General features: G+C 44.9%; 2 protein-coding genes across 2 annotated transcripts; both read left to right on the top strand.

Annotated features, from left to right (window-relative positions):
* Positions 1 to 334: 334 nt before the first annotated feature.
* On the top strand, positions 335 to 7,489 carry LOC119287530 (nicotinate phosphoribosyltransferase 1-like). The gene is made up of 15 exons (XM_037567081.1): positions 335 to 591; positions 1,300 to 1,444; positions 1,775 to 1,894; positions 1,985 to 2,119; positions 2,197 to 2,258; positions 2,646 to 2,721; positions 3,582 to 3,683; positions 4,118 to 4,234; positions 4,701 to 4,759; positions 5,511 to 5,685; positions 6,177 to 6,311; positions 6,413 to 6,511; positions 6,657 to 6,765; positions 6,898 to 7,010; positions 7,106 to 7,489. The coding sequence occupies exons 1-15, from the start codon at positions 431 to 433 to the stop codon at positions 7,181 to 7,183; spliced, it is 1,686 nt and encodes a 561-aa protein (XP_037422978.1). The 5' UTR covers positions 335 to 430; the 3' UTR covers positions 7,184 to 7,489.
* A 512-nt stretch (positions 7,490 to 8,001) lies between these two features.
* Positions 8,002 to 9,632, top strand: LOC119289460 (dnaJ homolog subfamily B member 14-like). The gene is made up of 2 exons (XM_037568777.1): positions 8,002 to 9,263; positions 9,368 to 9,632. The coding sequence occupies exon 1, from the start codon at positions 8,004 to 8,006 to the stop codon at positions 8,610 to 8,612; it is 609 nt and encodes a 202-aa protein (XP_037424674.1). The 5' UTR covers positions 8,002 to 8,003; the 3' UTR covers positions 8,613 to 9,263; positions 9,368 to 9,632.
* Positions 9,633 to 16,044: the final 6,412 nt, after the last annotated feature.

Below are 16,044 nucleotides of genomic sequence, written 5' to 3'. Positions count from 1 at the left end.
TGTGTGCTCTTACTTCGAAAATCCTTTTAATTAGTAAATGAACTCTTGAAGAATATGCCTCAAAGTAGTGAAAAATTGCACTCAGCATAAGTCCTCTGTGCACCACCCTCTCTTTAACCATTGCCCATCCATCCCGTAGCAACGCACGGGCATTCTTCCTAGTAAGAAAATAAGAAAATGAAAAGGCAAAAAGAGAGACAGAAAACGGACAGAAAAAATTCAGTAACAGGCTAATGGGCTGGCATATTACCGTACGTGGGGGTGCGCGTCTGGTCGCTATCCGCCGACCCGCGCGGGGAATAGGATTCCCCTTTCTCCAGTTTCCCCTTCGCAGTACCATCGGCTGCCTGCGAGATTCCCCTCCCTCCTCCACCCGCTCCACTCCGACCTCGCCGCTCTCCAGCTCCGCCCCCTCCCTCCTCTCGGGAAGATGGCCGCGGCGGCGCTGGCGAACGGGGACGTGCGCGCCGGCGGCGGGGGCGCGGTGCCGCGGCCGACGAACCCGATGGTCACGCCCCTGCTCACCGACCTCTACCAGTTCTCCATGGCCTACGCCTACTGGAAGGCCGGCAAGCACCTCGACCGCGCCGTGTAAGCACCCTCAAACTCACCCAACCCCCGCTCGCTCTACTGCATACGCGCCGTTTGCTGTTGAGCTCCGCGGCGGAGTGACGGTTCAGGAACAGTGGGCAGTTTCCGGCTCCGCCGAATCAGGCGCGGGGGCGGCCCAGTTTGCTGCTGAAGTTTAGGATCTGTGCTGTGCAGCCGTCTCCCGGATTCGAGCTCCGGGGAGCTTTCGTGCTGTCAAATTTGGACCCGTGTGATGTCTCTGTTAATTCAGTTTGCTAGTCAAGTGTTCCATTTAAGGGACTATTAGGTTCGATGGATAAAACTTGTGTGGTGGATAGTTTGGCGGTTGCTCCATTATTGCAGAACAGTAGAAATTGGCGGTCGTTTTTATTGGGAGAAATAAATAAACCATGTTTGATGCAGCCTAAGCGGAATCTGAGACGAAAACTTATGCTGATGGAATATGTGTATAGATTCAGTGATACCCACCGTTGATAAAAGCAAGCAGTAAACCAAGTATCAAGCTTGCTTGCCAATGTTAAAAACCGATGCAAATAGTCTATAACCAAGCAGTCGCACGCACACGTTACAAGCTTACTGTTTCTGGAGGTTATATCAAGCATAGCCGCAGTGTTAATTATAACCATATGGATGAGGCCAGCCATGTGCGTAATTGAATTATCATGTTCTTATGCTTGTTGCTGTTTATTGTGAACCTACTGTTTTCAGCTTTGATCTTTACTTCCGGAAGAGCCCCTTTGCTGGTGAGTTCACCGTCTTTGGGGGCCTTGAAGAGTGTATACGGTTTATTGCCAACTTCAAGTTCAAAGAAGAGGAAATCAATTTTCTGCGGGCTGCACTACCTACATGTGAGGTAGGATTATTGGAATGCCAATGTTATAGAAAAAATGTGGATCATTTTATGGGAATCCTGCACTCTATCCAGATCATGCTCATGCTCGTGTATGAATGGGTTTAGTTGAGTTGAATGCTCATACAAGTGGAAGGATCAGGGTACTTCACAATAAGCTAAAGGGATCCTTCTGGATGCCCCCTGAACCCATCCACCATCCAAAATGCCAATGAGCAAACAAAATCCAAATATAATTTTAATTGTCACTCTTAAGTAAACTCATTCTTGTTTAGATAACCATTTTCATCTTTGCGTGCAACTAAACCTGTATGCTTACTTTTATTTTGGTAGGATGGCTTCTTCGAGTACCTCAGTTCAATTGACTGCTCAGATGTTGAGGTTTATGCCATCCCTGAGGGTTCTGCTGTGTTTCCTAAGGTTCCACTGATGATAATCGAAGGACCTGTTGCGGTAAGTACCAGGAGCTGGTTAGCAAAAAAAAACATCCATATTGTCGTATTTACCTTTTTGTTTACTTTTGCCTTTTAATTTTCGTCCCAGGTTGTCCAACTTCTTGAAACTCCATTTTTAAGTCTGGTGAACTATGCTTCATTGGTTACTACAAATGCTGCAAGGCACCGCCTTGTAGCAGGGAAGCCAAAGAATTTACTTGAATTTGGACTTCGACGGGCTCAAGTGGGTCTTACTTTGTTTCGTTTTGCTTCTTTTGATTCATTATCCTTAACATGGACTTATGAGCACATGTCTATCAGGGGCCAGATGGAGGAATCAGTGCATCAAGATATTCTTATATGGGAGGATTTGATGCAACGAGGTATGATCTGCTCACACAATGAGCACAATATGTACCTTTACAATTTTCCCATAGTCTCTTTCTATCTGCATTCAAACATTTTTGTTATGTCTTCATAGGTCTTAGCTTTGTAAATTATTTGCTGGGTGCTCATGGTAGGCGATATATATTTGGGTCTCTTCTGCTACTGATGCAAACTATTGTTAACTCTCTAGATTAGGATCACATGGTTTCTTGAACTGGACTATATAGTTTTAAAACTATGTTAAGTCATCATTAGATGATAAATATTCTTACTCAATACTTGAACATGTGAACCAACTTGAAGTTATACCGAAGGCCGTACAATGCTTATCCAAACAGACATTCATCATAATAAGCAATAATCTGACATTCCTACCCGGGCAGCAATGTTGCAGCAGGAAGGTTGTTTGGGATACCAATACGTGGGACTCACTCACATGCATTTGTGAGCTCTTTCCTGGTTAGTAGTTACTTTCAGGTCTTGCTATGCTTATGAATAAATTTGCTGGTGTTTGGGACTTGCTTCAACTTTGTTGTTTAATAGTTGAAATACCATTCCTGTCCAGGAAAGAAACATATGCCATGTTCTAATAATTCTTCATGGATAAGCTTGATGTTCTCCAGAATGTATCCGACATGGATTGTGTTTATTGCCGTTCATCTAGCACAAGCTTGCTTCTTTCTCTAGTTCCCCTCTTTTCATCTTGCGCAATTCCAGTTTGGACCAACTATTTCATACTTTGAGGAAGGATCCATCCAGATATAGAGTATGCAGTTGGGCCAAAATTTCCTAACCAGTTGCACTTGTATTGAATACATAGATGAATATAAATCATTCATCAATCTGTTGATATTAGTCAATCCCTTTGACATTGTCACATTGATATTCAAATGCAAATAGTGAAAAAAGTATATATATTTGGTGAGCAAAGCTAAGCGTATGATTATTAAATACTCCCTCCGTTCCATATTAGTTGTTGCTGAAATAAATGTAGACGTATTTCAGTGCTAGATACATCTGTTTGAGCGACAACTAATATGGGACAGAGGGAGTAGTTAATAATAGCATCTGGCTACTGGCTAGTACGAGCAAAAATCTAAGTCACTTAATTTTCACCCAGTTAAGACACAATAGATCTGACCATTTAAAAGAGAAACCCATGAGGTAAATGTACAAGATGCAATATATGTTTTACATCATGAACCTTGCAACTTTCATTAAATTTGTTTGATCCTGAATTTCGTCAATTTTTTTACCGGTGAGAACTAAATCTCTTTTATACCAGGGGTCTTCTTTGCTAATGTATTTGTTGACTGTAGGGTCTTGATGAAATCATTGACAAAGCACTGTCTAGCTCTGATGGTTCGAACAAATGTGAAGACTTTGTCTCTCTAGTGCAGAATTGGCTGGTTAAGATTCAGGTGTGATAAAATACCAGTTATTTTGTTAATCCCTTTGCTCATGTTACTGAAGTTTTATATAGACTTTTCCTCTTGATAATTTAAACATTGTTTGATGCTTGTGATTGGCTGTACCTATTTAAATGCTTTTTTAGTGAACAAACTTGATACAATTCTTGTCATCTTATCTGGCCTATTAGAATAAGAGATTAAGAGGTACAGTTGAAGTTGAGGTGACTAGTTGTCAAAGTACCACCTGCAAACTATTAAGCATAACAACGTGGCTTTACAGTTTAAATTATACAGATTACATATCAGAAATATTGTACTTATCCATGAAGGTTCTCTTACTTGCAAGTTGCTACATAATTCCTCTGTAACTTGTTTCTATAGAACTTATGGCTAGTAATTTATGTTCAAGTATTCAAGATCTGTCCTTACATTCTTCTTTTCAGGATGCTAGTTCATTGCGTGGTTCCTTTGGCGAGACAAATCAAAGTGAGTTGGCTGCATTCACATCATATGCACTGGCATTTCCAAACTCCTTCCTGGCCCTGGTGGACACATACGATGTTAGTTAATCTTGCTCTGCATTAGTGTACTTGCTTTCTACGGCATGGCCTACATATTCATCTGTTCAGGAGTTTTTTTTTAAGCTGACTTGCTTAAACCGACTTGTTTCTGTATGTTCACGGCATGGCCTTACAGATTTCTACGGCATTACTTAAAACATGTTTTCAGTGACATGCTTAAACTGACTTGTTTCTGTATGTTCCTTCTTTTCTGGTTATGGATTAAAATATGTATATCTAGCCCATATATGTTGAATCTTCTGTTCATGTAACTGTTTTAAATTATTATCCAAGCAAATTTAAAATGTGCTACTGTAGGGGCCTCCCCTATAATTTTCCTTTTTTGAAAATGTGTCCCCTTGACTTTAACAACTCTAGTTATTTCAGGACTGACCTTGACAGAACTAATGCATTAACTCAGGTTATATATGGGCATGGTTGATGTTTAAGTATGTATCGTTGCTAGGTCATGAGAAGTGGAGTGCCAAACTTCTGCGCTGTTGCTTTAGCTCTCAATGATATGGGGTACTATTGCCTCACCACTTCTTTATATTTTAGTATTTTCTTCTTATTTGCCCAACTTGCTTCTGTTACATGTGAAGTTATAGCTGATGATAACACAAAATAAAATGAAGCTTTCTCCTGGGTGTGTTTCCTTGCTAATACTTTTCAGATACTTTCTAGTTTCTACATACGCATAGTTTGTTTATTTTGAGTTTTTCTTCCATTATTATACATAAAAGTTGCATGTTTGAATTCATATGCTTGGACTAGCTTTATTTTTCATACCTAATGGGTCACTGATGCCTAACTTGTTGATCCTAGACCTCACAGCGTAGACATTTGATACCAACCATGCACCCTTGTTGTGATATGTAACATTAATTATTATCAAGTCTCTCATCTATTTTGAACAAGCATCTTGAGCATAAGCAGAAACACCAACTGGTTATACTGCCTCATCCCTTTGCTTTAGAAATTTAGGTTTCTTGATTGCATTTTTTGGTTACTTTAGGAATTTAATTACATCCCTTGCTGAACTTTAGGAATTTAATTACATCCCTTGCTGAACTTTAGGAGTAAGATCTGCCTGCAACATGTTAGCTGCTGTTTGAACAACAAATGATTTAAAAGAAGGGATGGATTTAGTTGACAGGTCTGGCTAGTGACTATATTCGACTTCCTTATCACACTTACGTATTTGAGCTGAAATTTGGATCTATTGTTGATTCATAAACCTTAGTTGTTAAGCATTAATGAAAACTTTTCGTTTCAGGTATAAGGCAGTTGGAATTAGGTTAGACTCTGGTGATTTAGCATATCTGTCTATTGAGACACGCAAGTTCTTCTGTGCAATTGAAAAAGAATTTGGGGTTGTTGGCTTTGGAAAAACGAATATTACAGCAAGCAATGATCTCAATGAGGAAACAATTGATGCATTGAACAAGCAGGTAAGCTGTACTCTAGAAGTCCAGATAGTTTGCTGCATACCACACCTTTCGAGCTATTATTAAGTTTCTATATTTATCTAGTGAAATACCTTGAAAGCTTTTCAACAATTTTACATTCAGATGGTTGCTACTTGTTAATGGTTTTGGTCATTTGGTGGTTTTGCCATCTGATAGTCTTTGTTGGTTTTAATTAACCATGAAAGTGAGTAAAAAGTATGCCCAGAATTGTAAAACTAATTTTAGATAAATATTAAGAGAAAACTTACCCAGCTGGTCCTGACAATTGACAACTTACTACAAAGTTTAAGGTTTGCTTCAAAATACTTGGTATCAGTCTATCATCTGCTGAATGAAACTTTTGCTGTATTGAAATCCAGCGCTTAACATGCCTGTGAATTTGATGGAAGACATCTGCTCTGCTCAAAGACATCTGTTTTTCTGCCTTCACCATGGTAGATGGCTTGGTGAATGACTATTGACTTTTTGTTTAGGGTCATGAGGTAGACTCATTTGGCATTGGCACCTACCTAGTTACCTGCTATGCACAAGCAGCACTTGGTTGTGTATTCAAGTTAGTTGAAATTAACAAACAGCCTCGTATTAAACTCTCTGAAGATGTCACAAAGGTATATATGTTAGTACCCATTACTAGTATTCAAAGTGAAAAGATATAGCTTTAGCAACCTCTGGTGTACCAGAATGAATAATTTGTAGGTCTGTGCTCCAGGTATCGATACCATGTAAAAAACGATGCTACAGATTGTATGGAAAAGAAGGTTATCCTTTAGTTGATATAATGACCGGACAAGACGAGCCAAGCCCAAAGGTAAACAATATTCATGTCGTTTGAGCAGTAAGCCTGCATCAAATAATGTGTCCACTTAAGAACTCTGCTACCAAACATTTACTTATAATTAGTTAGCAGATATTTATATGTTCGTGGGCTTGATCATTATTGCATTCCTTGATAGGTTGGTGAGAGGATTCTGTGTCGTCACCCTTTCATCGAGTCAAAGAGAGCTCATGTTGTTCCACAGCATGTCGAGGAGTTGTTGAAGTGCTACTGGCCTGGACATTCATGTATGTGTATCCACTCGAGTAGCTTCTACTGAATCTGGTCCATCTGAATGTATACGTCATAAATCATAACTTGTGTGTCTCAAGTTGAAAAGGACATTGATCCCAATCTTTATCCTCTTGTCAATGCCGAAGCCGTACAAAGGGAGGAGCTGCCATCCCTCAATGAGAACAGGAGTCGGTGCATGCGTCAGCTGGAACGGATGAGGCCGGACCATCTGAGGAAGTTAAATCCAACACCATACAAGGTTCGATCAATTACTGTTAAGCTTGATGTCACTTATCTGATCCCCTTGCATCTCAATCTCACCATGCACACGCGCTCTGCGCGCCTCTTGATCAGGTGAGCGTGAGCGCCCAGCTCTACGATTTCATCCATTTCCTGTGGCTCAACGAAGCTCCAGTCGGCGAACTGCAATGAAGACAGATGACAACGGGAGCATCCAGCACCGGATCGAATCCCGATAGCCTGTTTTCTCTTTCAAGAATAACGCATGTGTATCTTCCACGATACACTGGAAGGTGTTCATGTCGAAAGGACACGGCCTCAACATATATAGTGCTCATGTGCTCAACAAGCATCACACCAGTGTATGCACTATCGACTTTAACACAGTACCATGCTGTTGTGCTCTGAAAAAAAAAATATAATTCTCTTGCAAGGATATGAAAAATATAATGGTGAGAAGCTGAGGTGAAATATGGAAACTATCTTTGCCTCACTTTCTATGAATGTGTTAGGGACTTGGGGTGTCTTTGATTCACATGATTCTAAAAATGTATAGATATATAAAAAAAACTTAGAATTGAGATACCATGCCATGTTAAATCCTACATGAATTGAAAAATACATGAATTTGTAGTACAAGTTGTTTGATTATATATAGGAAAAATGTAGGAGATTTTCTGAAGGATTAGGTGCATGCCATAGTTGTTATATACTCCTATTCCCTCTGTTACTAAAACCACGTCAGTTATTTTCGAACGAAGGTAATAGAAACAAAGGAAAATATCCATGAGGTTGTACTCAGATGCAAAATTTCTTTGAAATTGTATGCAAACTAAACTATAGGGAAGATTCATATGGTTTTCATTCCTACAAACTAAACCAAATTTATAGAGAAATTCCTACGGAATGGATTCCTCTGAATTCCTATGATTTTTTTAAAACTAAAGAGGTCTCTATCTTGTAAGTGACGTGGATTAAATTAGATTTGTTTCCTCGTACCTCAGCTTCACATATGAATCGGATTCGGAGCTCCGGGACTCCATATATGGTGGGCGCTGCCCCATGGACACAGCGTAACGTCCGTAGTTCCGTACAGTACATGTTTGGTTTCGATCCCATGGCGCCCGGCGGAAGGAGCAGCGGCGGCAACGCGGTGGACGCGGCGGAGAGGCTTCACAGGCTCGCCGAGCAGCGCTTCCTCGTCGGCGACGTGGCCGGGGCGCTCCGGGCGGCGCGGGAGGCCCAGGCGCGCTGCCGGGCGCTCCAGGGGCTCGCGCACGCCCTCGCCGCCTACGAGGTCCACGTCGCCGCGGCCGTCTCCCGCGCCAGCGGCAGGAACTGGTACGCCGTCCTCAGCGTCGGCGCCCGGACGTCGCTGCCGAGCGGCGGCGTCGGCGTCTCGCACGAGGACGTCAAGCGGCGGTACCGCCGGCTCTGCCTCGTTCTTCACCCCGACAAGAACCGCTCCGCCGCCGCCGACGGCGCGTTCAAGCTGCTCCAGCAGGCGTGGGGGGCGCTCTCGGTCGGCCAGCGCCACGGGAGTCACCAGGCCGCGCTCTGCCCCGACGCCGTCGCCGCGACCCCGCCCGCCACCACCTCCCGCTCCTGCCGCGAAGCCTAGCAACCACACCCGACCACCGCCGCCCGCCGCCAACAACGCGCCCAGGGACGACGACAGGCGGCGAGCCGGCGCCGGAGACACGTCTCACAGCCGGCCACCGCCACCAGCCGCCCACGCAACCAAGGCCGAGAGAGCCAGCGCGGACACGACGCGTCACGCGCCGGCGTCTGACGCGAAGCCCGGCACCCACAGCGGACCACCGCCACCGGCAGCCTCCGCCGCCCACACGCCCAAGGACGAGGGGTCCGGCACGGACACGCACACGCCGCCGCGGCGCCAGGGGAGCGGGAACAGCAGGAGGTTCCCGTGCCCGGCGCAGTGCGTGCACTGCGGCGCGCGGTTCGCGTCGTCGACGGTGTCCGTGGGCACGTGGCACCTCCACTGCGCGGCCTGCCACAGGTACGCCAAGGTGTGCGTGCGCAGCCCTTCCAACGCAGAGATCTACAGGTGAAGCTGCGACCACGACCACGATGGAGAGGGACGGACCAGATGATGATACCATATCCTAGCTGGTATGCCATTGTTAGTTCACTCGTCAATGTTTCCTTCCGTTTTTTTTTTCTTCTTCTCAGGAGAGGATGTGTGCTGCGTACGAACGTGTTCATGTCTGAAATCCTCGGCGGCAAGATGAGGTGCTATATATTCTAATAGGTTGGTTTTGAAGTCGAATTCTCTGAAGTCTGGAATCCTTCACTGTGATCTTTTGCTTTTTATGTACTGTACAATAATATGCATGTTTTGTTACTTGTCTCAAGGTAGGAGAGGAGAGGAAGACATGCTATGCTATATGCTATGTACTCACTTGGTTCGGTCTTCAGTTGGTTTGTCAATTTCCAGCACTACTCCTTATTAAATTTCAGTGTTGTTTCGCTCAGTGTCTTGTCGCGTCCCAGAGAAATGATCGATGCAACGAGTTCAGTGGTAAAGCAGATCCGCTCTCCCGGCTGGCCAAGAGGACAGAGTACGAAGGATCCTTATGGGAACAGTTGAGTTTGATCCATCTTGCGCAGGTACCTATTAGCGGGAACTTCATGAAAACCTACGTCTCCAACTTTCAAAAAGTATGAACTTTTATGTTCCACAAGGCCCATCACCATCATTGACAGTTTGACATACATATTGCATTGCACAAAGCATAGGAACAACTCCAACGCGCCGACCCAAACTGCCCGCACGGATTCGTTTGGGTTGAAACAGACACAAAAGTCAGCCCAACGCGTCGACGCAAACGGACCAGTGTCCGCTTTTTGTCTGCGCCTGACCCATTTTGAGCCGCGTTTGTGTCGGCGCAAACACGCAGCGGACGCGCGCCATGCCCGCCCTTGTCACCCCCTGGCCTGTCAGCCGGTGGCATATTGGCCATTCCCCCCTTCCTCCCATCGACAGCCAGCACACCGGGCCGCCCCATCCGTCGTCGCCGCCGCCCAGTTCCGGTGCCCGATGCCGGCCGCCTGCACCCACATACCTCCCTCAGCAGCACGCCACCCCTCGACGGCCCCATACTCTGGCGTTTGGTGGATCGTTTTCGCCGCCGTCGCAGCAACCTGACGTGGACACCACTACCCCTCGCCTCCCCTGCCAGCATCACACAAGCGCAGCTACCTCGCTCGTCGGACGCTGCCATATTCGCACCATGCCGACAGGCCTGCTACCTGGTCTTGGAGAGGCGCGAGACTCTTCAGCGGCTGGCTTCTTCCACAACGCCCACAAGGTGTTCAACGGTTTGCTCGCAAGGTACAAATGGACTTCGGCGATTCGAATGATTCTTCATCTGACGATGAGCAGATTGTGGATGTTGCTTTGGTCGTCCATGACCACATTAGTAGGCAGCGACCGATGTTCAGGGGCTCGATCCCGGGGCATACTCCGACGTTGAATCGCAGCCGAGGAGCGGCCATTGCCTACTCTGGCAGGACTTCTTCGAGTCCCCTAACCCGCTCTTCAAACACCACCTATTCCGGCGCCGTTTCCGGATGGCTGGACATGTTTTCAACCGTATCTGGGAGGGGGTGGTGGCGTACTGTAACTATTTCGAGTGCAAGTAGGATGCCCTGGGAAAAATTGGCTTCTCCTCTTATTAAAAATACACTACAGCTATTCGGATGCTTGCATACGGAGTACCCGGTGATCTCATTGATGAGTATATCCAAATGAGCAAGTCCACGTGCCAAACTCCATGTGCAAGTTCTGCAAGGATGTGGTAGAAGTGTTTGGCCTGGAGTACTTGGGAGAGCCAACTGCTACAGATACAACCTGGTTGTTGGCGATCAATGCGAGTAAGGGCTTTCCGAGGATGCTTGGTAGTATAGATTGTATGAACTACGAGCAGAAGAACTACCCTTCTACTTGGCAGGGGCAGTATAGGGGCCATGCCAAAGCTTGCACTGTCATACTTGAGGCTGTGGCTTTACAAGATCCCTGGATTTGGCACTCTTTCTTCGGCATGGCCGGATCTCACAAGAACATCAATGTGCTTCAGCGCTCTCTGGTCTTTGCAAGGCTTGTAGAAGGCAACTTCTCGGAGGTCAATGTTGAGATCAATGGCCACCACTACAACAAATGATACTATCTAGCTGACGATATCTATTCTCAGTGGACTACTCTTGTGAAGACAATCCCTAAACCTGTAGGAGAGAAGAGGAAGAGATTTGCCCAAGCACAAGAGAGTGCTAGAAAGGATGTGGAGCGTGACTTTGGTGTTCTTCAATGTCGGTGGGGCATCGGTATCCTTCTAGAACTTGGAGCACCAAGAAGTTGTGGGAGGTAATGACTGCTTGTGTAATTATGCACAACATGATTGTAGAGGATGAGTGTCCGGATGAAATCTACGATTAATGACTTCAGTTTCAGGGTGACAATGTTGTGTTTGAGCATGGAGGAGCGACAACGCTTGCATAGTTCACCGAATTTCATCATCAAATGCGTAATTGGGAAACTCACATTCAACTACAAGATGATTTGGTTGGGCACATGTGGCTCACGTTGGTAACCAATAGATGTACCGTCTATTTTTTCTTTCAAATGTATTTGAGACAATATTTTTATTTGACTTGTAAACTATGAGATATTTATTTGGTTGTGAAACTATGAGATATTTATACTTTGTTTGAATTATGTGAATTTGGGCCTATTTTTTATATGTCACCAAAAAAGTTAAAAAATGGCCGCAAACGGGCGGTGAGGGCGAAAATGCGTTCGCGTGTTGGGCGCAATGCCGACCCAAACACAGAAGGGATGGACACGCCGATCCAAATGGACAAAAAAAATCGTTTGGATCGACGCGTTGGAGTTGCTCTAACACAAATTAAGTGGGACAGTGACAGAGTGTTCAAAACACATCAATGTAGTTGACAACGCGGGTGGTGTGGGAAGACAGGAAGTGGACAGATGCGTGTAGGAGGTGGATGATGTGTTTACTTTACACACATCTTCTTGAGTTTAATCATGTGCCACTTTAGATGAAACAACAGTAGTGGGAGCGTTGCACATTAGATGACTAGACTCAATTGGCAAAATATTCTTGGTGATAATAAGAGAAGAAAAGATAACGAATTTGCCTCACCAAGGATGAAAACAGGGTTGACGTAGGAGTGAATGAAATATTACTTGATACTCGGATGTATGCGTTGGTTTCAGTTGCTTTGTGTGGAGTATTAGCCATGAGATACAATAGATGTTGTTACTTAGGATTTATGGATGTACTACCTATATAAAATGAGCCAACTTATACATATCATAATTTGCTATTATTGTCTATTTGACCAATTTCGCACGCCTATACTTATATTTATGTGCCACTAATTTCATGGTATGAGCCCCACTCCGGTTTCCTCCATAAGAAAACCTTGAAATTCTCATTACTTGCACTTAAATTTTCAATAATTATTTATTCTAAATATACACACATAGGCTTTATATCATAATATTCCAATTACTTGTTAAACTAGCAAAGCCAGTGACATTGTTTTTTTTTTTGTGATGGAAAGCCAGTGACATTGTAACCCTCACTAGGATTGTTGGGGACACAAATAGGCATTTACTGCCTGATTGGGGCTTGGGTTTTACTCCCTCCTTTCCGGTTTATAGAGCTCAATTCAAAAATCTCATCAACCAAGGTAAATGGTGAGTGGTGGAATACTTTTTGTAATTTGCAAAAGCACCAAATTAATGTTTTTGTTTTCCTCAAAAATTTATGTTTACCAATGTATTAATTGCAATGCATGCATGCATAAAATACATGCATTGGTCAATTTTCTCTTAATACTTATATGCAATTATTTAATGCACCTTGAAATCTGAACTTGTGATGGGGAACAACCAAATTGAGCCTTATAAAATGAAAAAACTAAGATTTTAAGATAAGCCCTATAAACCGGAAAGGAGGGAGTATCTCGAAGGATTGATAATTTGAAAACATCGTAGTCAATTATTGCATGTGTGATCTGATTATTGGACGAGGGTGCTTGTCATGCTAGTTCCTTTGTGTATATATGCCAGCTTAATTTCAGTATTTATCTCTGTCATTTATGTTGTTACACGAATTTGCAACATGTCTGCACGTAAACTAATGGTAAATACTCTACCATCTTGAACACAATGGCATGTCAAGAAGACATATGTCATGATCTTGAACACAATGGCATGTCAAGGAGTATATTTTGGACCAAAGAAAGTAAGTATGATATGTCATGTCCTACAAGGGCTTGCATTTTGGAATCGATTAACTATATGTCATGCTCTACAAGACAATTATTTTTCTGCAAGGCAACACTATTTTCACATCAAGTAACGTCAAATTACCATCTTCAAGACAATGTGCATGTCCCGAAAGTTCTGCATTTTAGATCGGACAAAGCATACGGTATCTCTTGAAGATAGCTTAATGTGTTGATTCCCTAGAATCAAAACTAGCTACATATCCAGGTTGGCATCTATTCTCCTGTGATGATGTTCTAGAGACGGAGATTTTGGCAATAAAGGAAGGCCTAACGTTGGCCTCCCAATGGAGCAATCTACCTATCCAAGTTGAATCTGATTGTCTGGAAGCCGTAACGATGGTGCAGAGTGCTATTACGAATGGGTCTAAATTTGCTTTCTTGGTCAAAGAGATCAAGGATAATCTAGAGGAACGTGGTTCTTGTATTACTCATATTCGACGTAGTCAAAATCTAGCTAGTCATTTTATGGCCAACTTTGGTAGGGTTCAAGTTCATACTGTGGTATGGCTTGGGTCAGGACCCGGAGAAGTCCTTGATATTGTACGCCATGATTGTAATTCTGAGTTTTGAGTAATACAAGAATTTTCGCAAAAAAAAAAACTAGCTACATATCCGGAGGGAGAATCCACATGCTACTGTAAGGACTGCCCTTGACGAAATATCCTGTTGATTTGATTCTCTTCACGTCATCGTTGGTGATATCCTTCTTCCTGTCGTCCCCCCTGTAATATTTCTGGCGACTGCAGCCATTCGAGAACGTTCTTAACACACCACTAGGGACATCATCACTTGGATTCAAGCAACAAGAGTAATAGATGTGGTTTCTCTCCACGTGACCAAGTTTGTCTGCCGGCACGGGCACCGCCCTAGAGAAAGTTTGTCCTAAGAACAAGGCGTGATCACCCAAGCTTGTGACCTCTATCCACGTGTGCTTGTCAGACACCGCTAGTTCATCGTCATGGATGTCGACGAGCTCAAACACCTTGAAGAAAGGTTCGTGGTCTAGTGACCACTGGGTTCTAATGGCCATTGCAAGCTTGCCACGTAAATCAAAGATGTAGCTGGTCTTCTCGCCGATGTTGTCCATCCACGCAGAGCAGCTGAGATGGATCTCATCAGTGACCACGGGCGCTCCCTGCTCATCCACGCCCATCTCAAATTTGGTTACCTTCCCGTTGTACTTCGTGAGGCCATACAGCTCGCCGTTGCAAAACGTGATGTCGTCAATTGTGCCGCAGGATTTGCATGCTTGTCTCGTCCACACGCTGTCCGGACCGTCAACCCTACAAAGCGCGATGCCACGGTGCTCGTTCACGGTGGCGAGGATACAATCGCCCGAGGAGGGCGGGTTGGAGAATACAATTTTGCTCTCGGAGAAGACCCCCCGCCGGTTTCTCAGGGAGCGTCACCTTGGCGCCGGAGAAGAGGTTGGCGATGTTGGAATTGATCTCAAGTTGTAATAGACCGAGATAAAAAGAAGGGGAGTCCAATCCCACGTTGGTACTTTGATCGGGGGCACCCAAACCCAATGTTTTGGTTTCGGTCCCCGGTCCATCAGTTCCCATATAAAAGGAAGAGGTCACGTACCTGTTCAGATAAGAAAAGAAAAACACAAACGGGTTAAACTCCTGAGTGCTAACAACCGATCCTAAAAAGAGGGAGCTGATGTGCTGGAAGGCCGACTACCACCGCCGGCCACCGCAAGGTCAGTGCCGGTGGCCCCTACAGCGGCGTTCCTGATGCACGTCCACACCATCTACGTGCTGTTTTTCTCCCGGCCATATCTTCATCGCCGGAGACCCCAAGGTGCAGCCATGGGCTACACAAGGGGCTGCATCGAGCAGCCATGGGATTTCGCCAATCAATGTAAGTTTGTACGCTTCCGCATAATACTGATGTTCTAGTCCGAGATTAAGTCCTAAAGTTGATTAGCCTAAAGCCAATTAATCTAACAATGGTATCAGAGCTGGTTAATCTCGGTTAGAACTCCAATCATGTTTTTAGTGATGTTTCTTTTCTGTTAACGATCATGTTTAAGTCCTGATTTTCTCCTTTCCAAATATAATCACCAACTTAAGGTTTAATTAAACTTTATTAGGTTAGTGAGCCTTGTTTATGGCTAATTATTTCCAGTTAATGTATTACTGATGCGGGTTAGTGCTAATTACCCGTTTAAGCAATCAGAAGGAGGGGGATTGCAAATTCTAGAAAATCCCCAATTTTTGAAACCCTAGAACTTGGAATTCCCCAAATCAGCGCCCAAAAATGTTTTAATCGACAAAAAGAAGAGTATTTGAGGCACACCTCATGACGCCGCGCCTATGCTCCTTCGGGATCCCTGAGCCGGCGACGCCGCCGTCTCTCGGGATGACGTGCAGAAAGACTCAGCCGCCGCTGAGGTGCTAATGGACGCGCGCGTGTAGTGGGTTCCGCACCCCGTACGTCGCCGTCGCCGCCAAAAGTTTGCGCCGGCAGCCGCCGGCGAGATGCCTCACGCGTAGCTAGGACTACCGTCCTCCCGGTCTCGCCATGAGCTCAACACGGCGAGCGCCGTTCGGCGGAGGAGCGCGCGGCCTTGAGTGAGGCACGCTGCTCCGACGAACGGGACTGCCGCACCGCCATGGCCGGCGTGCCTCGGGTCGCCGCCGCGGTTGTCGCCTCTCCTGCACGAGCCGTGAAAATCGGGGGAGAGGAAAGGAAATGCTTCTAGGGTT

This window comes from Triticum dicoccoides, chromosome 4A, assembly GCF_002162155.2.
Source record: "Triticum dicoccoides isolate Atlit2015 ecotype Zavitan chromosome 4A, WEW_v2.0, whole genome shotgun sequence".
In the NCBI taxonomy this organism is placed as follows: domain Eukaryota; kingdom Viridiplantae; phylum Streptophyta; class Magnoliopsida; order Poales; family Poaceae; genus Triticum; species Triticum dicoccoides.
The sequence above is the reverse complement of the archived record's forward strand: the minus strand, read 5'-3'. Positions and strand labels throughout refer to the sequence as shown.